We start from the raw sequence: 19,324 nt of genomic DNA on the forward strand, positions 1-19,324 counted from the left end.
AATCAAGTGGCCTGGATGTGACAAGTGTGCGATTTGACATGTCAGAACAATAGGGTATAATCAGCCACCCTATTATAATTAATGCTCTCACACGAAGAACGAGGTCATCATTGAATCCTCTACTATAAATATCAGGTTTTTTACTTGCATTTACTATCTTTTCAGATATTAATTCACATTTAACACACTCATTTGCTACACAACAATTATCACAGCCATCACTTGGCTACATTGGTTTTGTTGCTCGAGTGCCCTGCTGACTTAAGCATCGGAGTGGCCACGCCGGACTCCCCTCCGGCGCCCATTCACGTGGTTATTTTCTTCTTCGCAGATCCTTCAAGGAGCTCGAGAGTTTACAATCCAAGTCCAGCGTCTAACTCCTATTTCCTCCAATATCCTGATAGTTTACCCGGCAGAGTTCCTGACCCGACTCGTCCGTTTCGCCCGGGTTGCATCATTGGCGCCGTCTGTGGGAAATTGTGAGTTCTAAGACGTTGATATGGCTCCTACCAGAAGAACAGCAAATCAAAACAACACTCATGTTCAAGGAGAAAACAACACTCGTATCTCTGGTGCTGATGGTCCTCCCCCTAATTGTCCTCAGCCTACCATTCATTTAACCCCCGAGGAGTTACAGAAGATTATAACTGATGTTGTTAAGATGGCCACGGCAAAGAAGGCCACGTCTCACCATGCCAGTCATCCCGAGCAACAACATGAACAGCCGCGAAGGGAAGAGGAGGGGGAATCAAGCGCGGGTTCTAAGTCTCCCACTGTTGCGGAAGAATTGGAAGAATTGAGGAAAAAAGTGAAAGTGTTAGAAGGGCATGTTGGTTCTAAAGGCAGCGCTCCAGTTGCCAAAGGTTGCCCATTTTCTGACATCATTGTTCGGGAAACATTACCCGGGCATTTCAAGTCGGCTAAAATCAAGGACTACGATGGGAGTTCTGACTCCGAAGAGCACCTTGCTCATTTCGAAAACATGGCTATGTTGCATTGTTATGGGGACCAAATTAAAAGGAAAGTGTTTCTAACCACTCTGATTGACTCGGCACAAAGGTGGTTCGAGGGTTTAGCTCCTCAGAGTATTCTCTCTTTCGAAGATTTTCAGAAGGTGTTCTTACATCAGTTTAGCAGTAGCAAGAAATATAAAAGAATCGCATTTAGCCTATTCAAGGTAAAGCAGCGCTCGGAGGAAACTCTAAGAGCTTATATCAAAAGATTCAACCGAGTAGCCTTAGACGTACCTGCTTGCGCGCCCGAGACAAAAACTACTGCTTTCACGCAAGGATTGCTAGAAGGGGATTTCTTCCGCTCCCTCACCAAAAAACTACCCGGAGATTTCGAAGACCTTTTGTCCCGGGCAGAAAAGTACATCAATATGGAAGAAGCCCAGCACCAGAAGAGAGAAGCATTGAAGAGAGCAAGGGGAGACCGGGCTGTCAGGCCTGAGGAAAGAAGTAACAAGAGGAATGGTTCCGGGCATCTTTCTCATGTTCCCTTGAGAAATACCTGGAATATGGAAGTTCAAAAATGCAGCTCGGATGTGGCCCCACTCTCTAATCTCACAGTCCGGCCGGTCCGATCAGAAAAGATCAGATATTGCACCCTACATAAAGAATGCTCCCACAACACGAATGAATGCCGATCCCTAAGGAAGGGGTTTAAGAAGAACACTGAGCCGGAATCTCGCCCTACTCGGGAGGAGCCTAGGTCGCCGCCCTGGGTATCACGACGACCTGGACCGAATGTTCCTAGGAGATCGGCTGACATCCCCAGTGGAAGCAGGAGAACAGAAGGGAACTTTAGGGAAGAAAAAAGCAGACAAGTGGAACGAAAAGTCCTTCCCCCTATCCGGGGAGTGATCAAAATGATTTCGGGAGGATCTACTGATGGTGATTCCAACCGAGCCAGGAAAGCAAGGGGTAGAAGAGTGTGCTTAGAAGTTGATGGGAGGGATCGAAGTGAGCCGGTTATTAGTTTTGGCCCGGAAGACCTCAGAGGAGTCAGCCTACCTCATAATGATGCTCTGGTTATTCAGGCCCGGGCCGCTAATTATGACGTGTTGAGAGTTTTTGTAGATAATGGGAGTTCTGTTAATGTTATTTTCAAGGAAGCCCTGGTCCAGATGGATTTACATGAATATCCGCTGGAAGTAGTTGCGACTGCTCTGTTCGGCTTTGCCGGTCATGCTGTGTATCCTGAAGGGGAAATCACTCTACCCCTGACACTTGGAAGTGGAGATTTGAGGAAGACAGTTATGACAGTTTTCACCATAGTAGATGCCCCATCTTCGTATAACGTAATCCTTGGAAGGCCAGCTATGAACGAGATGAGAGCTGTAGCCTCCACTTATCACCAGAAGATCAAGTTCCCGATACGAGGGCAGGTGGGAGAGTTTAAGGGAGACCAACCCTCATCCCGGAAATGATATGGTGAAACAATCCGAGTAGATCAGAAAAGGGTGAGAAGGGAGGACAGGGGAAAGAAAGTGGCTCAGGGAGCAAAGGAGGTAGAAGGGAATGAAGTAAATTTTGTTGCAGAAGACGAGCAAGAGGTGGTCGAAATAAAACCCGGAAAAAGTATCCGAGTGGCCCGAGACCTGGAAGACTCCACCCGGGTAAAACTCCTAGCCTGTTTAAGAGCTAATATCTCTACTTTTGCATGGTCCCAACAGGAACTTGTGGGAATATCACCCAAAGTATCAGAGCACAAATTAAATATCATCCCTGGATCCCGACCTATAAAACAGAAGAAAAGGCACTTCGGGCCCGAAAAAGACAAAATCATAGAAGAACAGGTGAAGAAATGTTGGGAGCCGGCCACATCAGGAAAGTCCAATTTCCCACATGGCTCTCTAATGTGGTCCTTGTTCCTAAGGCCACAGGGAAGTGGAGAATGTGTGTAGATTTCCGGGATCTGAACAAAGCTTGCCCGAAGGATTGTTACCCACTTCCTCGAATCGATCAGTTGGTGGATTCAACTTCCGGCTTTGAGTTACTAAGTTTCATGGATGCATATCAGCGTTATCACCAAATCCCCATGGCCCGAGAAGATCAAGATAAGGCCAGCTTCATCACTTCTGGGGGCACCTTTTGTATTGTGGTCATGCCATTTGGATTAAAGAATGTCGGGGCCACATATCAACGCCTAATGAGTCAAGTCTTCCAAAAGCAAATAGGCAGGAATATTGAGGTATATGTGGACGATATCTTGATTAAGACTCGAGAAATGTCTTGTTTTATTGCTGATCTGACAGAGACTTTTGCCACGTTGGAAAAGTATGAGATTAAGCTCAACCCGGCCAAATGTGTGTTCGGGGTCAAGAGTGGAAAGTTTCTGGGTTTCATGGTTACAGACAGAGGAATTGAAGTCAACCTGGAAAAGATAAAAGCTGTGATTGACATGCCCTCCCCTCAATCTACCCGGGATGTACAGAAATTGACCGGGAGGATTGTTGCTTTGTCCCGATTCATCTCTCGATCTGCTCACCGGAGCTATCCTTTTTTTCAAATCCTCAGAAAGGCCCAGAAGTTTGGTTGGAATGAAGGGTGCGAACAAGCTTTCCAAGACTTGAAAAAACACTTATCCGAGTTAACTGTTTTGGTAAAGCCGGAGCCGGGGGAAAAGTTGTGGATTTATTTGTCTGCCACTGAACATGCTGTCAGTTCTGTTCTCATCAAGAAAGAAGGGACAGATCAGAGGCCCGTGTATTATGTTAGTCAAGCCCTCCGAGGAGCAGAGTTGAAATATAGTGAAATAGAAAAAATAGCTCTAGCCTTGGTAATGACTGCCCGAAAATTAAGGCCATACTTTTTGTCTCATCCGATAGTGGTCCTCACCAATTCCCCACTCGGAAGAATAATGACACATTCGGAAGTCTCAGGAAGAATGGTGAAATGGACAATAGAGCTGGGGGAATACGACATTGAGTATCAACCCCGGACCGCCATCAAAGCTCAGGCTCTGACAGACTTCTTGATAGAAATGATCCAACCGACAGAGGAGGAGGTATGGAGAGTCTTCGTTGATGTCGCTTCAAATCTATCCGGATGCGGAGTTGGAGTGGTCATAGTAGCCCCATTCGGAGAAAAGATAAAATTGGCCCTGAGAATCGATTCCCGGATTACAAATAACGAAGCTGAATATGAAGCTGTTTTGTCAGGATTACAAGCCGCCCAAGAAGTCGGAGCCTCCCGAGTAATTATTTATTCTGATTCTCAGTTAGTGGCACAACAAATTAAGGGTGCTTACGAGGCCAAAGATGAAAAAATGCTCAAATACTTGAAACTCATAGCAGCCCGAGCTGCCTCTTTTACCGACTGGAGCATCGAGCAAATCCCCCGGGAAGAGAACGAGGAAGCTGATAGTCTGGCCAAGTTAGCTGCTTCTATGTCCGAAGTAAGTACCCGGGAAATCATGTGTTTTACCCGATTGGTACTATCTGTTGATGAGGCATCACCTACCCAGATAAATTCATGGATGACTCCCCTGATTGAATACATAGTCCATGCCAAGCTTCCGATTGACCGAGTTCAGGCTTTAAAGATAAAGAAGCAAGCACTCAGGTTCACTCTATTGAACAACACTCTTTACAGGCGATCATACATGGGTCCTCTATTGAAATGTATCTCAGAAAGCGAAGTAGAATACATCCTCCGGGAAATTCATGAAGGATGCTGTGGAGAACACTTGGGAGGGATGGCCCTGTCTCGAAAAGCCCTATTAGCAGGATTTTGGTGGCCCCGGATGGAACAAGATGCCGCCAAACTAGTCCAAAAATGCCAGGGTTGCCAACACCATTCCAATTTTCACCATCGCCCAACTGCAAGTATGCAACCAATCTCCGCCTCATGCCCTTTTGATCAATGGGGTCTAGATATAGTGGGCTCCTTCCCCATGGCCCGGGCACAAAAAAGATTTCTTCTAGTGGCTATTGATTATTTCTCCAAGTGGGTGGAAGCTGAGCCATTAGCCAGAATTACTGAAGACAAAGTTATGAAATTTCTTTGGAAAAGCATTGTTTGCAGATACGGCATCCCTAGGAAGCTAATTTCCGACAATGGAAGACAATTCCAGGGAAAAAAGATTACCTCCTGGTGTCATGAAATGAAGATTATTCAATCCTTCACCCCAGTAGCCTACCCTCAGGCTAATGGCCAGACGGAAGTAACTAACAGGATCCTCGTGCAAGCACTGAAGGCCCGGCTCCATGGGAAATGAAAAGATTGGGTGGAGGAATTGCCAAGTGTCTTATGGGCTTACCGAACTACTCCTCGATCATCTACTCGAGAAACACCCTATAGCCTGGTATACGGGTCAGAAGCAGTCCTGCCAGTGGAAATCGGGCAATCTTCTATTCGGATAGAGTCCTACCCAAATCACAATGATCAGTCCCAGGCCATTGAACTTGATCTGGTTGAAGAAAGGCGAGACAGAGCTAACATTCGAATGGAAGCTTATCGTAGCCGGGTAATGAAATCCTATAATAAGAATGTTCGGGCGCGAAATTTTCAGATAGGGGACTTAGTCATGAAAAAGGTGAAACCGGTGGGCGATGTAGGGAAATTGGAAGCAAAATGGGAAGGACCCTTCAAAATAATTCAAAGAATCAGTTCTGGTGCAGCTTATTATCTTGAAGATTCTCTGGGGCAAACTCTCAAGAGGCCATGGAATGCTTTTCATTTAAAAAGATATTATGTGTAGAAGATACTTGTACCTACTGATTTCTACATCAAATAAAAAGATTGTTCGAGAAAGCGTTTAAATACTTTCAAGTCCAGGGACCCGTACCCTGGCCCGGTGGACCCGTACCCCGGTTATACTTTCAAGTCCAGGGACCCGTACCCTGGCCCGGTGGACCCGTACCCCGGTTATACTTTCAAATCTAGGAATATCGGGGAAGCCGTTATCAAATGCGATGAAAAGATCTCATTAACAAAGAAGATATTTACAAAGTGCCCGAAACCCAGGAGTAAAAAAAAAAAAAAAAAACTAGTTTTATTTGGGATCCTGCTCCTTGTTCTGCTCCTCCTCCTCGTCTGGGAGAGAGGCTGCTGCCTTCTCTAAATCTGGAAAATCTTCCCAGTCAGCTGGGACCAAACCCGCCTCCTCGAATTTTTCCAGGCACTTGTTGAAGCCCTGTTCAAAGTACGGGAAGGCTTTCTTAGCCAACATCAACTTAAACTCAGGAGATTTTAAAAAGTTGGTCATCTGCTCCTCCTGAGCAGTCTTAAGAAGGGATACGGTAGCATGGAGACCATCAGCTCGAGCACGGGAGGACTCGGATTCCTCCCTTAATGCTTGTGTCTCTGCTCGGGCCACTGTCAGCTCCGCCCGTATCAAATCCATTTGTTGCTCCCAGACAGCCCTCTCCCGAGCCAACACATGTTCGTGAAGCTCGCTCAGACGGTCCACCTCCTCTCGGAGTTTAGCATGCGTCTCCTGGGCCGAGGTAGCCCGAGCATTGGCCCCTTTAGCTACGTTAGCTACTCGCTCGTAAGAATGTACGAGCATCTGCAGGCCCTGAAAATATTGTTCAAACTTGGGATAAAGCGAGAAAAGAGAAAGAAAGGGAGAGAAGAGAAAGGGGGGGTTACAATTTCCTGAACTTACAGAAAAAACCCGGGACGTTCCTTCGCAGAGAAGCATGTTGGGATGGAGTCCCTGAAGGTGTGCCACCTCGTCAGGACGAAGAAGGCCTCGGATCATTTTAAGAAGGTACGCACTGATATCTTCCCCGAAGATGTTGGGGATAACCCAAGGCCTTCCCCCAGAGGGCCCGGTAGAAGAACCTGTCATAGGAGGAGACTGGACGACCTCCACGACGTCATCCTCTACTGCCACCACCGGCTCTTGGATGGCTTTCCTCTTTCGTTGATTAAGAGGAGCTGAATCCTCTTCGGTAGTTGGGACGGTGGATTCTTCTGGGGGAAGAATGGGTTCCTCACGAACCATCATTTCTGCTTCGTCCCTCTGACCTTCAGTTTCCCGGGCTTCAGCCAATGCCCGGGCTTGGCGTTCTTCCTCCTCTTGAGTTTCCCGAGCTTTTTTCTCAGCCTGGGCTCTTTTTTGTTCGGCTTTTCTCTTAGCCGTGGCCTCCTGGAAACTCGCCCTGATCATGTCCTCGGCTGCATTACAAAAACAGCATGTCAGATAACCAAGCAAGTGAAGGATACATAAAGGGAAATAATGGTAAGATAATACTTTACCAGCCTGCGACCCGGGGTGACTGAACTCATCTATTATCTTGTCCACGGGGTCTTCAGGCCGGGACCCAATCCCATAATGAATCAAGTAGTCCCCCCCAATCAATACAGAGGAAAGATAAGATTGTTTTTCTAGGGCCCCCCAGGCTTGGATAAAAGGGGGGAGGAGTTTGTAATCCCGGGGAAGCTCGGGTTGGGAGGGCATAGCAGAAAGAAAGCCCAAAGCAGTGGTGGGGAGAGTCGGGAATTGAAGAAAGAAAAATTTTGTATTACATCCCTTCAAAGAGGAAGGGATATCAGTTAAGAACCGGTAATGCATCCGGGCCATAAAAGAAAAGACCCCATCATTAAACCGGCAAGAATAAAAATAATGAAAAATTGAAGAATTGATGAGAAGTTGTTTCATACGGAACAGTACAAAAGTAGCAGCCATAATACGAAAAGCATTAGGATGGAGGTGGTTGAGGGGAAGGCTGAAAAATCGGGCAACTCCCTCAAAGAAATGGTGTACCGGGAAGCGGAGACCACTCTTGAGCTGCTCAAGAAAGAAAGCATGATAGCCGGGGGGAGGGGTATCTGGGTGATCGTTTGGTCCGGGAATTTTGATGTCATAAGTAGAAGGGATGGAGCCCAAAGATTTCAACTCCTCTATACTACCCGGGCGAAGGGTAGAAGTCACAGTGGAAAACCATGTGAGACTTGTGGCCTTCTCTTTTCCCTTGCCCTGGGTACCAGCAGGCCGAGAAGAAGAAGTTTTGAATTTTTTAAGGGGTCGAGAAAGGGAAATGAGAATGCCTACTGGAAGGCGAACGGAGGTCTCAGAAGGGGTCGGGGAGTTATCCTCCGATCGGCCCCTGACATTTTTGCCGGACGTGGAAGATGTAGAGTTTGACATAATGAAAAGGGTAAATGAGGAAAGGAGACTTACTAGGAAGAAATGGAGGTGGTGACCGGTTGTCGATGAACGGAAAGATCGCCGGAATAACACCCACGTGACGGAAAAGCTCGAGAAAAGAATTTGGCAGAGCTTCGCTACAAGGGAATTTGCAAGTGAATGCTGAAAACCAGTCATATACTATATATAGGGGAAGAGGGTGATCTATACCGTTGATCTAAAGCAGATCGAACGGACCAGATCAGCCTCAAAAATTGAGCGGTATCATTGGGCGGGATATTTGAAAAAACGTGAGCACAAATCGAGAAATTATAGTCATTCACTTGCTTGGAATACGGACAGTTCCTGACAGCTTGTCAGAAGAGGATGCGTCGTTCTGACATCGCATTAAATGATCAGGAAAAACGAAGTCCCGGCGTATTGTCCTAAGCCCGGGTGGCACGAAGCCCCGGCGTATTATCCTAAGCCCGGGTGATACGAAGTCCCGGCGTATTATCCTAAGCCCGGGTGATACGAAGTCCCGGCGTATTATCCTAAGCCCGGGTGGCACGAAGTCCCGGCGTATTATCTTAAGCACGGGTGGCACGAAGTCCCGGCGTATTATCCTAAGCCCGGGTGATACAAAGTCCCGGCGTATTATCCTAAGCATGGGTGATACGAAGTCCCGGCGTATTATCTTAAGCACGGGTGGCACGAGGATCCTGCGATCAATTAATAGCTTATGGTTTTCTTGTTTATTGACTCTTAAGGAAATGGTCGGCGTCGTATTACAGCTATTCTAGAAGATACATAATCTTGCCATTCATTCATCCAATCAGTCAACTCTTGAAAATAGAGATTGGTGAAGGACTCGGCGGTTGAAATCTTGTTCAAATGATGTCACTCCTTCCACAGCATAGCATGCAACAGAGCTTGGTCGGTGGCTAGGTCTGCAGGTCGAGCTATTTCAAGCTCTCGCCTATATTTCCTCGCCACTGCTCTCTGTTCACGAGTAAGAGCCAGGCCATTCTGGTAAGCGATGGTAATATCTTGAATCTTGTACCAAGTAGACATAACCTTTACCTCGATATACTCTTCGACGGTTCTTTTTAGATTCTCCGTGTAAGGATGTAGCTCGGCTGGTATTTGGCTATGTGCACCAATGGAAGAGACTGTACTGCTGCAGACACTGGAGTCACTTGAAGACATGTTGAACGGATGTTCACCTTTCATTTCTATTCTCTTATTTATAGGCACATTACATTTAATGGAGGCACCTTGTAAATGGTATCAGGTAAGACGAGAGGACGTTCACGGTTATCGAAGCATCATTCTTATCCATCTCAAAATATGGAACGTTTTTCGACAGAAATTTAATATTGATACATGCGTCATTATGATTCTACATCATAGCCCGGGAGGTTTGAGGCCCCGGCATCTTATTCAGTAGCACGAGGAATTTTAGCTCCCGGCATCTCAGTTAGGGAGATTTATTTTATTCAGTTCCTAGTACAAATACAAAATCTAAAAAAACTGAAATTCTCGACAAAATTAGAAATGGACAAGCATTTTTATTCCGGAAATGGTGCTGGGAAAGTAACGGAAATATAAAACAAAAATAACTTTTATTCAGAAAAAAAAATTCTTGCGGACTACATCATAATATGCTTCCTCTACAAACATCATCCACATGGTCATCCAGCCCTTTACTTCTCCAGTAGACGATTTGAGGAAGCTGTCGGAGTCGACAATGTCCGTCAGAATTTTCCTTTCCTTGTAGAGCATCAACTCGTAGACATAATCGTCCTTGAAGAGATCAGCTGTCTCAGAAACGTGCAGACGTTCCCGATACTCCTTCAGCTTTACCACCAGTCTAGGAGTATTAGCTTCCCCAGTCTCGTAGAGAAACTTCAATCTCTGAAGCTTTTCCCGGTAGTGGATAATTTTATGGAAGACTTCATCCTCCAGTTCCAGCTTTCGTTTCTCCCGGGCTGTTTTCATGAATTCTTCCGCCATATCAGGAGTCTTGGAGCCGCTTGCACCTGCCATCATATTATCTAGAAGATAAATGTTGGTGTCATTGAACAAAGGAAGGGTTGTTATATATATAGGAGAGTGAAGTCAATCCACACCATTAATCCATAATGGACCCAACGGCTCAGATATCCATCGGAAATAGTGCAAAGATATTCATACAGATGAGAAGATATTCGAAAAGACAGGTCCAGGAATCAAGGCGTCATAATAATTCATTTTCTTGGAAAAAGAAGAGTCTCTGACAAATCCTACGGCCTATGTCAGCTATAATCCACGTGTTCGTATACTACGATCAGCTAAAATATATATATATATATATATATAATAATAATAATAATAATAATAATAATAAGCGAGTAAGCAAACAATTTTCCTGACCGGGCACACGAGACTAATCGGGACAACGAGTGGACTCTAGCCCGACTAATTAAGGTAGGAGTGATGATGCCTCGAGATATCCCGGGTCATGGATAATATCCATGGTTAATGCCCGGGTCAGGAGAATAAACGGTTCTGACCATACCAATAAAGTAATCGGACGGATCGGCACCCAAGTCATTAAATTACCCGGGATAACGAGAAGGTGGCTGGAAGAACCCACGGAAGGGCCGGTCAATCAGAGGCCAGGCCACGAGAGCACCCGAAGCCGAATCTCCCTGAGAAGTTATACATTTATGTTCTTATAAGGAATCCCGAGGAATACCTCACCATGATCATTTCGATATGAGTGAAGTATTTAATGCCGCCGATCAACAGTGTTTATAGCCGATTTGTCTCTGACATTATTACAATTGGTCAATAAATCAAGTGGCCTGGATGTGACAAGTGTGCGATTTGACATGTCAGAACAATAGGGTATAATCAGCCACCCTATTATAATTAATGCTCTCACACGAAGAACGAGGTCATCATTGAATCCTCTACTATAAATATCAGGTTTTTTACTTGCATTTACTATCTTTTCAGATATTAATTCACATTTAATACTCTCATTTGCTACACAACAATTATCACAGCCATCACTTGGCTACATTGGTTTTGTTGCTCGAGTGCCCTGCTGACTTAAGCATCGGAGTGGCCACGCCGGACTCCCCTCCGGCGCCCATTCACGTGGTTATTTTCTTCTTCGCAGATCCTTCAAGGAGCTCGAGAGTTTACAATCCAAGTCCAGCGTCTAACTCCTATTTCCTCCAATATCCTGATAGTTTACCCGGCAGAGTTCCTGACCCGACTCGTCCGTTTCACCCGGGTTGCATCAGTCATCATGCAACAAAGTAAATTCGGACCATTGAAGGAGTTTAAACTAAAATTTAGTGGTTGTTAGTTACCAATTAAAAAAAACCATAGGGTTGAAATATTAACATGAGGATTTTACAAAAATTTACCTTAAAATAATTTATTTTTGATTTTTTAAAACAGCAAATGTTTTGTTCATGATTTATTATATTTTATTAATAGGTCTTTTGTGAGACGGTCTCACGAATCTTTATCTGTGAGACGGGTCAATCCTATCGATATTCACAATAAAAAATAATACTCTTAGCATAAAATGTAATATTTTTTCATAGATAACCCAAATAAGATAATTGTCTCACAAAATACGACTCATGAGACCGTCTCATACAAGTTTTTGTCATATTTTATTTATAAATTATATTTGATTTGTTTAATAATTGCTCACGTTCTCTCTTCATCTCAAATACATAATCCATTTCTAGTAATTTTTTCAATAATCTATCATTATTTCTTAAATATACATTAACTAATCCCATAATATATATATATATATATGGAACCGGCGAATAATTTATTATTGTTTTAAAAGAAACTGGAATATCCTTGAACAAAAAGAGATGTCTGCCGGCTGGAAAATACCCTGTCACATGATATCCAGCTTCCCCGACAAGAGAGGTGCGTGTGCTTCACCCACTCCAATGTCGCGTACCTCAACTTTCAAAAAATCACATAAAATTCAAAATCCAGAACCCCTCCTGCCTATTTAAAACTCTCATCTTTCTCTCGGTCCTCAAGCGAACCTCAATTTCTCTATACCGACAGGCAAAAAATAACTGTATATACCTCCATTTCCGTAGCCAGAAGCTCCAAAATGCGTGAAATCCTCCATATCCAGGGTGGCCAATGCGGCAACCAGATCGGGGCGAAGTTCTGGGAGGTAGTGTGCGCGGAGCACGGCATAGATTCCTCCGGAAGGTACAGCGGCGACGATGATCAGCAGCTGGAGCGTGTGAATGTCTACTACAACGAGGCGAGCTGCGGGAGGTTCGTCCCACGCGCTGTGCTCATGGATTTGGAGCCCGGTACTATGGACAGTGTCAGATCTGGTACGTACGGCCAGATTTTTCGACCTGATAACTTCGTTTTTGGTCAGTCCGGGGCAGGGAACAACTGGGCGAAGGGTCATTATACCGAGGGAGCGGAGTTGATCGATTCGGTGCTCGATGTGGTGAGGAAAGAGGCGGAGAATTGTGATTGCTTACAAGGTATTATTTAATTTGTCGTGGTTTTGTTTTTCGAAATGCTTATTTTTGCCCAAGATTTATGTTGCTTTGTAGACTTTTTTTTTTTGTTTTCGTAGGTAATTTTTGAATGGCAATGCACTGGAACTGAATTAAGTGATTCTTTCTGTTGGGCTTTAACGTGATTTTGTAGATCTCATTAGAGACTATATTTTTATTTTTGCTCTGATACTTGGAGAAAATGTCGTTTCTGATTTCCTTTGCATTGCAATTTTTGTTGATCTGGTTATGCTTTAGTGATCATAATTCACAAATCTATTTCTGTTCAGATAAAAATCCTGATGTCAATAGTGTAAAAACATATATCCATTGTGTTATTTGTAGCTATGCTTTTGTATTAAGGTATGAAAAAATATTATGAGCATTGTTACCTACGTGCTGTCTATGACTTATCATTGAGTTCCTGTGAAATTTATGAAGTTAAGAAGAAATTGACCATTAATTGTCTTCGCTATATTCTTTCCATGTTCTGTTTATCATCTAATCTAATATTGTTATAAATGACCGAATTTTTAAGATCGTGTTTATATGAGGTGTTGAGAGTGCTTTTTGAGTGGTGGATGTTTATTCCATTGCTTTGTTGATTTGTTTCAAAATTTGTTTTCTTCGTGTTCCATTTTCAGGTTTCCAGGTCTGCCATTCTCTGGGAGGTGGAACAGGATCAGGAATGGGAACTCTTCTTATTTCTAAGATCAGGGAAGAGTATCCAGACCGCATGATGCTTACGTTCTCTGTCTTTCCATCCCCTAAGGTGTCGGACACTGTCGTTGAACCCTACAACGCTACTCTATCTGTCCATCAGCTTGTCGAGAATGCAGATGAGTGTATGGTGTTGGATAATGAAGCACTCTATGACATTTGTTTCCGAACTCTTAAGCTCACCACTCCAAGCTGTAAGTTAATGTTCTTTTGTATCTCTTTATCAAGCATAAATGTTTAAATTCCTAGTGTTCAGTGCTGTATTTGTTTGTTCATTCTTCTCGATGCCCACGAATATGATGTGTATCCGCTAGGTCGTGCTCTTTTTTCTGTAGCTTATGAAGTAGCTCAATGAATGTTGTCATTTTTGTGTTATTTTCTGATTTGACACACACTTACTTGTTAGATTCCTAGAGGCATGTTTCTTGTTGATTTTTCAACTGCTATAATTTTGATAATTTGAGCCAAAACTCGACTTTTCTTATCGGCGTTAATGATGATCTTTGCTGAACAGTTGGAGATCTCAATCATCTGATTTCTGCAACCATGAGTGGTGTGACCTGCTGCCTACGTTTCCCTGGCCAACTCAATTCTGATCTCCGTAAACTTGCTGTCAACCTTATCCCATTCCCTCGGCTTCACTTTTTCATGGTTGGGTTTGCTCCACTCACATCTCGTGGGTCACAGCAATACCGAGCCCTCACCGTTCCCGAACTCACCCAACAAATGTGGGATGCAAAGAACATGATGTGTGCCGCTGATCCTCGCCATGGTCGTTACTTGACTGCCTCGGCAATGTTCCGTGGCAAGATGAGCACCAAGGAGGTTGATGAACAAATGATCAATGTTCAAAACAAGAACTCGTCTTACTTTGTTGAATGGATTCCCAACAACGTTAAATCCACCGTATGTGATATTCCTCCCACCGGCCTCAAGATGGCATCCACATTTATTGGCAACTCCACTTCGATACAAGAGATGTTCCGTAGGGTCAGCGAGCAATTCACTGCTATGTTCCGTAGGAAGGCATTTTTGCACTGGTACACAGGAGAGGGCATGGACGAGATGGAATTCACCGAGGCCGAGAGCAACATGAATGATCTGGTTTCTGAATATCAACAATACCAGGATGCATCAGCAGAGGAAGACTATAATTATGAAGACGAAGAGGATGTTGAGGAGGAAGCGTAAATTCTAGCCATGTTTCTAGTATTCCAATGTTTTGTGCGTTTTAGGGTGTGGATCACATTTAATTTTGTTTCAGCCTGCTTGTTTTCGTTGCTTTTGCTTGACGATTTCTACCTACCCTGAAAATGTTTCTTTATGTGCTTTCATTGGACGACATTTGCTTATCCTGAAAGCAATACTTGATACGTGTTTTCTCTATACTTGACCGAATTAAATTGTAGGTTTTGCTCTCTGTTTTCCGTAAATTATTGGGAATTTGTCTGATCTACAAATTTGAGAGCGAATAATTGGTTTTGTTGTGTGGGATTCATCTGAACAAGTTTTCCATTTTTAATTTGGACTTGAAAAACTTGAGATTGAAGCTTTTCTCTAGGCTCAGCCACGACGGAGGATTATCAAAAAATTTTATACATTATAAATTGTTCTTTGCAACGATTTTTGCACCAACTAAATTATATAAATAAATATTCATTCATATATCTTCGTCAGAGTGTACAAGAATAAAGAAATATTAATCTTTCCCATTGCAAGCTACAATCTTTCATTCCCTATAGAGCTTAAGGCTACATTCTTGACAATTATACAGAACTGAAGGGCATATTTGGTTGCACATTTTCTGGATCTAAGCTCCAAACTTGGGAACCTTGGCAGTAGAAATCTGTGCAAGGAAGTGCTCAGCCACAATTCTACGTTGGATTTTCCCGGTAGCAGTTTTCGGGAGCGAATCCGTGATGAAAACCTTCTTCGGGATCTTGAATGCAGCCAGATTTTTCTTGCAGAACCTTGAAACCTCTGCTTCGTCCAAGTTTGATCCTTCTCGGGGAATTACCGCGCAATTAATCTGAAAAAATAGGCACACAAGTCATAACCGCTAAGTGAGAAATTTCAGTATATGTCGAACTCGAACTTAGTCTTGTCATTTTCAATTCCGTGGGATGCGTGCACTTGAAGTTTATTTTATGACCAAGACACGAGTAACCACGTTCGAGAATCAATTGTGCAAACAAAATATCATTCTGGGTCACTTTCGAAGTAGTGGGTGGTTGTTCATCGTGACTATTTTTGTTTGCAAGTGGAAAGTTGTACTCTTTGAAAAAGACATTAAACTATAACCACGAAAAACAACTACCACGTAGTTTCAAAATCAAGACAGAGAAAGGTTAGGCCTAAATGGCGATTTTTTCTTTTTTTACCTCTTCACCATATTTATCATCGGGGACTCCGAACGCAACGGCCTGAGCGATCTCCGGATGGGACAAAAGAACGGAATCAACTTCAATCGGCGATATCTTTTCCCCTGCATTCGTCGAAAAATTTCATGTAACAAACTTTCATAATCAATGCAACTTCAAGGGGAAATTTGATCACAAAGTTCGACTTTTTCCAGGAGAATCACGAACATATACTATCACACGATATGAACCAACACAGTAGAGGATCCAATTTCTTTCAACACAGTAAAGGATCCAAATTCATTCACAGAATAATTCTAATGTAAACCAAGTCCTAACTACACATTTTATATGTAAAAATAATGTCACATACAATGAACATGATTACTAAGGAATAAGCCAAGCAAAATAGATATAAAAACTACCTCCACGATTGATCAACTCCTTGATCCTTCCAACAAGATGTAAGTACCCGTCGGAGTCGAAGAAGCCAACATCTCCGGTATGGAACCATCCGAATTCGAAAGCCGATTTATTAGCATCCGGGTTATTCTTATACCCTCTAGTAACATTTGGACCCCTAATGCAAACCTCCCCGTTGACATTGGCCCCTTGCACCACACCCTTTGCATCCAATATCCCCATTTCTTGACCCACGGGTTTCCCGACCGACCCGGGCTTATGCTGGCCATCCTCCGGTAACGGGTTCGAAGCCATCAAATGGGAAGCCTCCGTCATGGCATATGCCTCTAGAACCGGTGCGTCGAACGCCTCCTCTAGCCGAGCCATGACCACTGGCGCCAATGAGGCGCTGCAGCTCCGGATGAAGCGGAGTTTCGGGTAAAACGGTTCGGGTTTGCTAAGGTGGCGGTCGAATATGATTTGGTGGATAGTGGGCACGGCGGTGTACCAAGTGGCCTTATACTTGATCATATCCGACCAGAAGGTGGAAGCGGAAAATCTCCCGGCGGCGGGAAGAGTCACGGCAGCTCCAGCGCCGAGGGAGCTCAATAAACCGGCTAACAAGCCGTGAACGTGAAACAGGGGAAGAACGATTACGGTGGAATCTGATTCAGTGATTCTATACACTTGTTTGATGTTTTGTACAGATGAGCATAGATTGTTCTGGGTTAAAGGGACGCCTTTTGGCCGGCTGGTGGTGCCGGAGGTGTGGAGGAATAGGGCACCGTCGGAGGGGTGGTTGATGAGTTCAGACAGGGAGCTGAGGTCTACCCCGGCTGGAGATGGGGATAGTATGATTTCTGAGTCAGCGGCGGGTAAATCGGCGGAGATATGAGGGATGTTGAGCTTCGCGGCGGCGGCCTGAGCGGGCTCGTTCCCTTCTTTCGACGTGAGAAGAAGCTCTGATTCAGAATCTGATAAATAGAACTCGAATTCGTCGAATGTGTAGGCCGAATTCAGCGGCGCTGCCGTGGCCCGGACTCGAACAACGGCCAGAAACATCACCACAAACTGCGATCAGAGATTAAATTATATTAGCTCATTAAATTCTTCGATCAATACCAAGATTAAACCAGAACAACAACCAAATCAAAAAGATTATTTTTTTAACAAAAAACCCAAAACCGAAAGAGCGTGACACACGAGGAAACAAGAATCAAACACGTCTCCAGCCAAATCAAAGAGAACCCATCTCCAAAACTCACCTCTACGGTGTTGGGAAAAGTAAGCGCAACCACATCGCCGGGGTTCACACCAGCCGCGACAAGCTGAGCGGCGGCTTGCTCCACTAACTGATTCAGGCGTGAGTGGGTGACATCAAACTTCCCGGAGACTGAGACGGCTCTCCGCGACGGGAATACTCCGGCGACATGCTTCAGCAAGCCGGTGAGCGTAGAACTAGCCATTTTCCAACAAAAATCTTTTGCAGAAAAACAAACGAATCTTGAATGATAACTAACACAGAATCAAGAAATAGTGGAAAGGGGATGTGATAAATATCAGTTGGGATGAGAAGTCTGTTGCATGAGTGCGTGTATATATAGGGATAGAGTGGCATGGGGTTGCGGGTAGATCTCATGTGTATTGCAGCGGTGGAGGCGAGTCTGAGGAAGGCGCGTTCGCGCCACGTGGCGTTTTCCGGTGGTTATAATATACTTCTCGAATTCGTCAGCTTGATTCGTGTGCTCTCCACAATCAATTAAAAAATTATTATTTTAAATTATTTATATTTCGTGCACACACATAACATGTGTTTAATATGTGAAAAGTGAGTGCGAGTTGTCCGTGGATGTAGATGTTGTGCGAGGTAGGGGTGATCAAATTTTTTATTAATCGTCATGAGCTGCTCGAATCGAATTATACCGTATCGTTTTTCATAATATTTTATAAAAATCGCGATTAAAAATATTAATCATAAATCGCACCGCATCTGCGATTCGATATTTTTTGGCCAATAACCGCACCGCCTAAACCGCTTGTCATATTATTGGGCCTAGAATTATAATAATTTGTAAACAACAAAAGAAGTCATCAATCATTATATCTCATCTCTCTTCAAAATTATTATTCTTACAAATAAAACTTTTCTTTTTCTTAATTATTCTTCATATTAGTCTTTAATTAAAGTATTTATTTCTTTTGCTGCAATATTTTGTTTGAAGTTTGAAAGTAAAAAAATGATAAAATAGTGTAAATGTCATTTTTGTTGTGTTGTTAAATTATTAACTTAATTTTGAATCTTGATTATTGTTTTATCTATTTTGATCTTTATATGTTTTGAACTATATTTTATATTTGAAGACAATATATTGTTATTGTTTTCGAATAAATTAGAATATATGTTCTAATATTTTTCATTAAAAAAACCGTAAACCGACCGCAACCGCTTGAAACCGTTCAAAACCGTAAGATTAATTTTCATGTAAAACTGCGATTAAAATTTTTCAATATACTATCCGACCGCATATGGCAATTCGGTTTGAATTTTTATAAAAAAAAACCGCAAAACCGCACCTTGATCACCCCTAGTGCGTAGAGTTGTCAAAGGTGAAAGACATCTTCTTCCATAAATTCCTAAACTTGAACCGGCTTCATTTAGTTTTTCCTATTCAACTTGATGTGGAAATCACTCAAATTCCAATTATGACTTCAATCATTTTGTATTTAAACGTCTCTAAAAGGGGTGTTTCTAATATATCGACGTGAGATGTAATGTAGCTTTGTGTCATCACCTCGTCTAAGTCTATTTCAGACTTGTTATGTCTCTCATGATATGTGTTTTCTTTCTTGTTTATGTGAGAAATGGTTGTTTAATTATTATTTGATGATACTACTTTTAATGTGTTGCTATTGCCTCTCTTTTTTTATGGGTTTAAAGTTTTAAAAACTAATTAGGGTTGACATATCTTTCGATATCCATCTTTTGAGTAGGTCTCTTGTGAGACGGTCTCACAAATCTTTATCTGTGAGACGGGTCAATCCTACCCATATTCAGAATAAAAAGTAATACTCTTAGCATAAAAAGTAATATTTTTTCATGGATGACCCAAATAAGAGATCTGTCTCACAAAATGCGCCTTGTGATACCATCTTATACAAATTTTTGCCATTTTTTTTGTCATCATTTGATACACAAATGTCAGAATT

General features: G+C 43.2%; 3 protein-coding genes across 3 annotated transcripts; 2 read left to right on the forward strand and 1 right to left on the reverse strand.

The window, feature by feature from the left end:
- The first annotated feature begins 499 nt into the window (after window positions 1–499).
- On the forward strand, window positions 500–2,431 carry LOC142530469 (uncharacterized). The gene has a single exon (XM_075636307.1). The coding sequence runs from the start codon at window positions 500–502 to the stop codon at window positions 2,429–2,431; it is 1,932 nt and encodes a 643-aa protein (XP_075492422.1).
- Window positions 2,432–11,950: 9,519 nt separating this feature from the next.
- On the forward strand, window positions 11,951–14,734 carry LOC142531403 (tubulin beta-1 chain). The gene is made up of 3 exons (XM_075637512.1): window positions 11,951–12,620; window positions 13,280–13,549; window positions 13,870–14,734. The coding sequence occupies exons 1-3, from the start codon at window positions 12,227–12,229 to the stop codon at window positions 14,544–14,546; spliced, it is 1,341 nt and encodes a 446-aa protein (XP_075493627.1). The 5' UTR covers window positions 11,951–12,226; the 3' UTR covers window positions 14,547–14,734.
- A 261-nt stretch (window positions 14,735–14,995) lies between these two features.
- LOC142531402 (putative CoA ligase CCL9) lies at window positions 14,996–17,697 on the reverse strand. Its single transcript, XM_075637511.1, has 4 exons — window positions 17,383–17,697; window positions 16,141–17,188; window positions 15,737–15,840; window positions 14,996–15,384 (listed from the first exon to the last, which is right to left on the reverse strand). The coding sequence occupies exons 1-4, from the start codon at window positions 17,581–17,583 to the stop codon at window positions 15,166–15,168; spliced, it is 1,572 nt and encodes a 523-aa protein (XP_075493626.1). The 5' UTR covers window positions 17,584–17,697; the 3' UTR covers window positions 14,996–15,165.
- Window positions 17,698–19,324: the final 1,627 nt, after the last annotated feature.

This window comes from Primulina tabacum, chromosome 17 (genome assembly GCF_025594145.1).
Source record: "Primulina tabacum isolate GXHZ01 chromosome 17, ASM2559414v2, whole genome shotgun sequence".
Classification (NCBI taxonomy): Eukaryota; Viridiplantae; Streptophyta; class Magnoliopsida; order Lamiales; family Gesneriaceae; genus Primulina; species Primulina tabacum.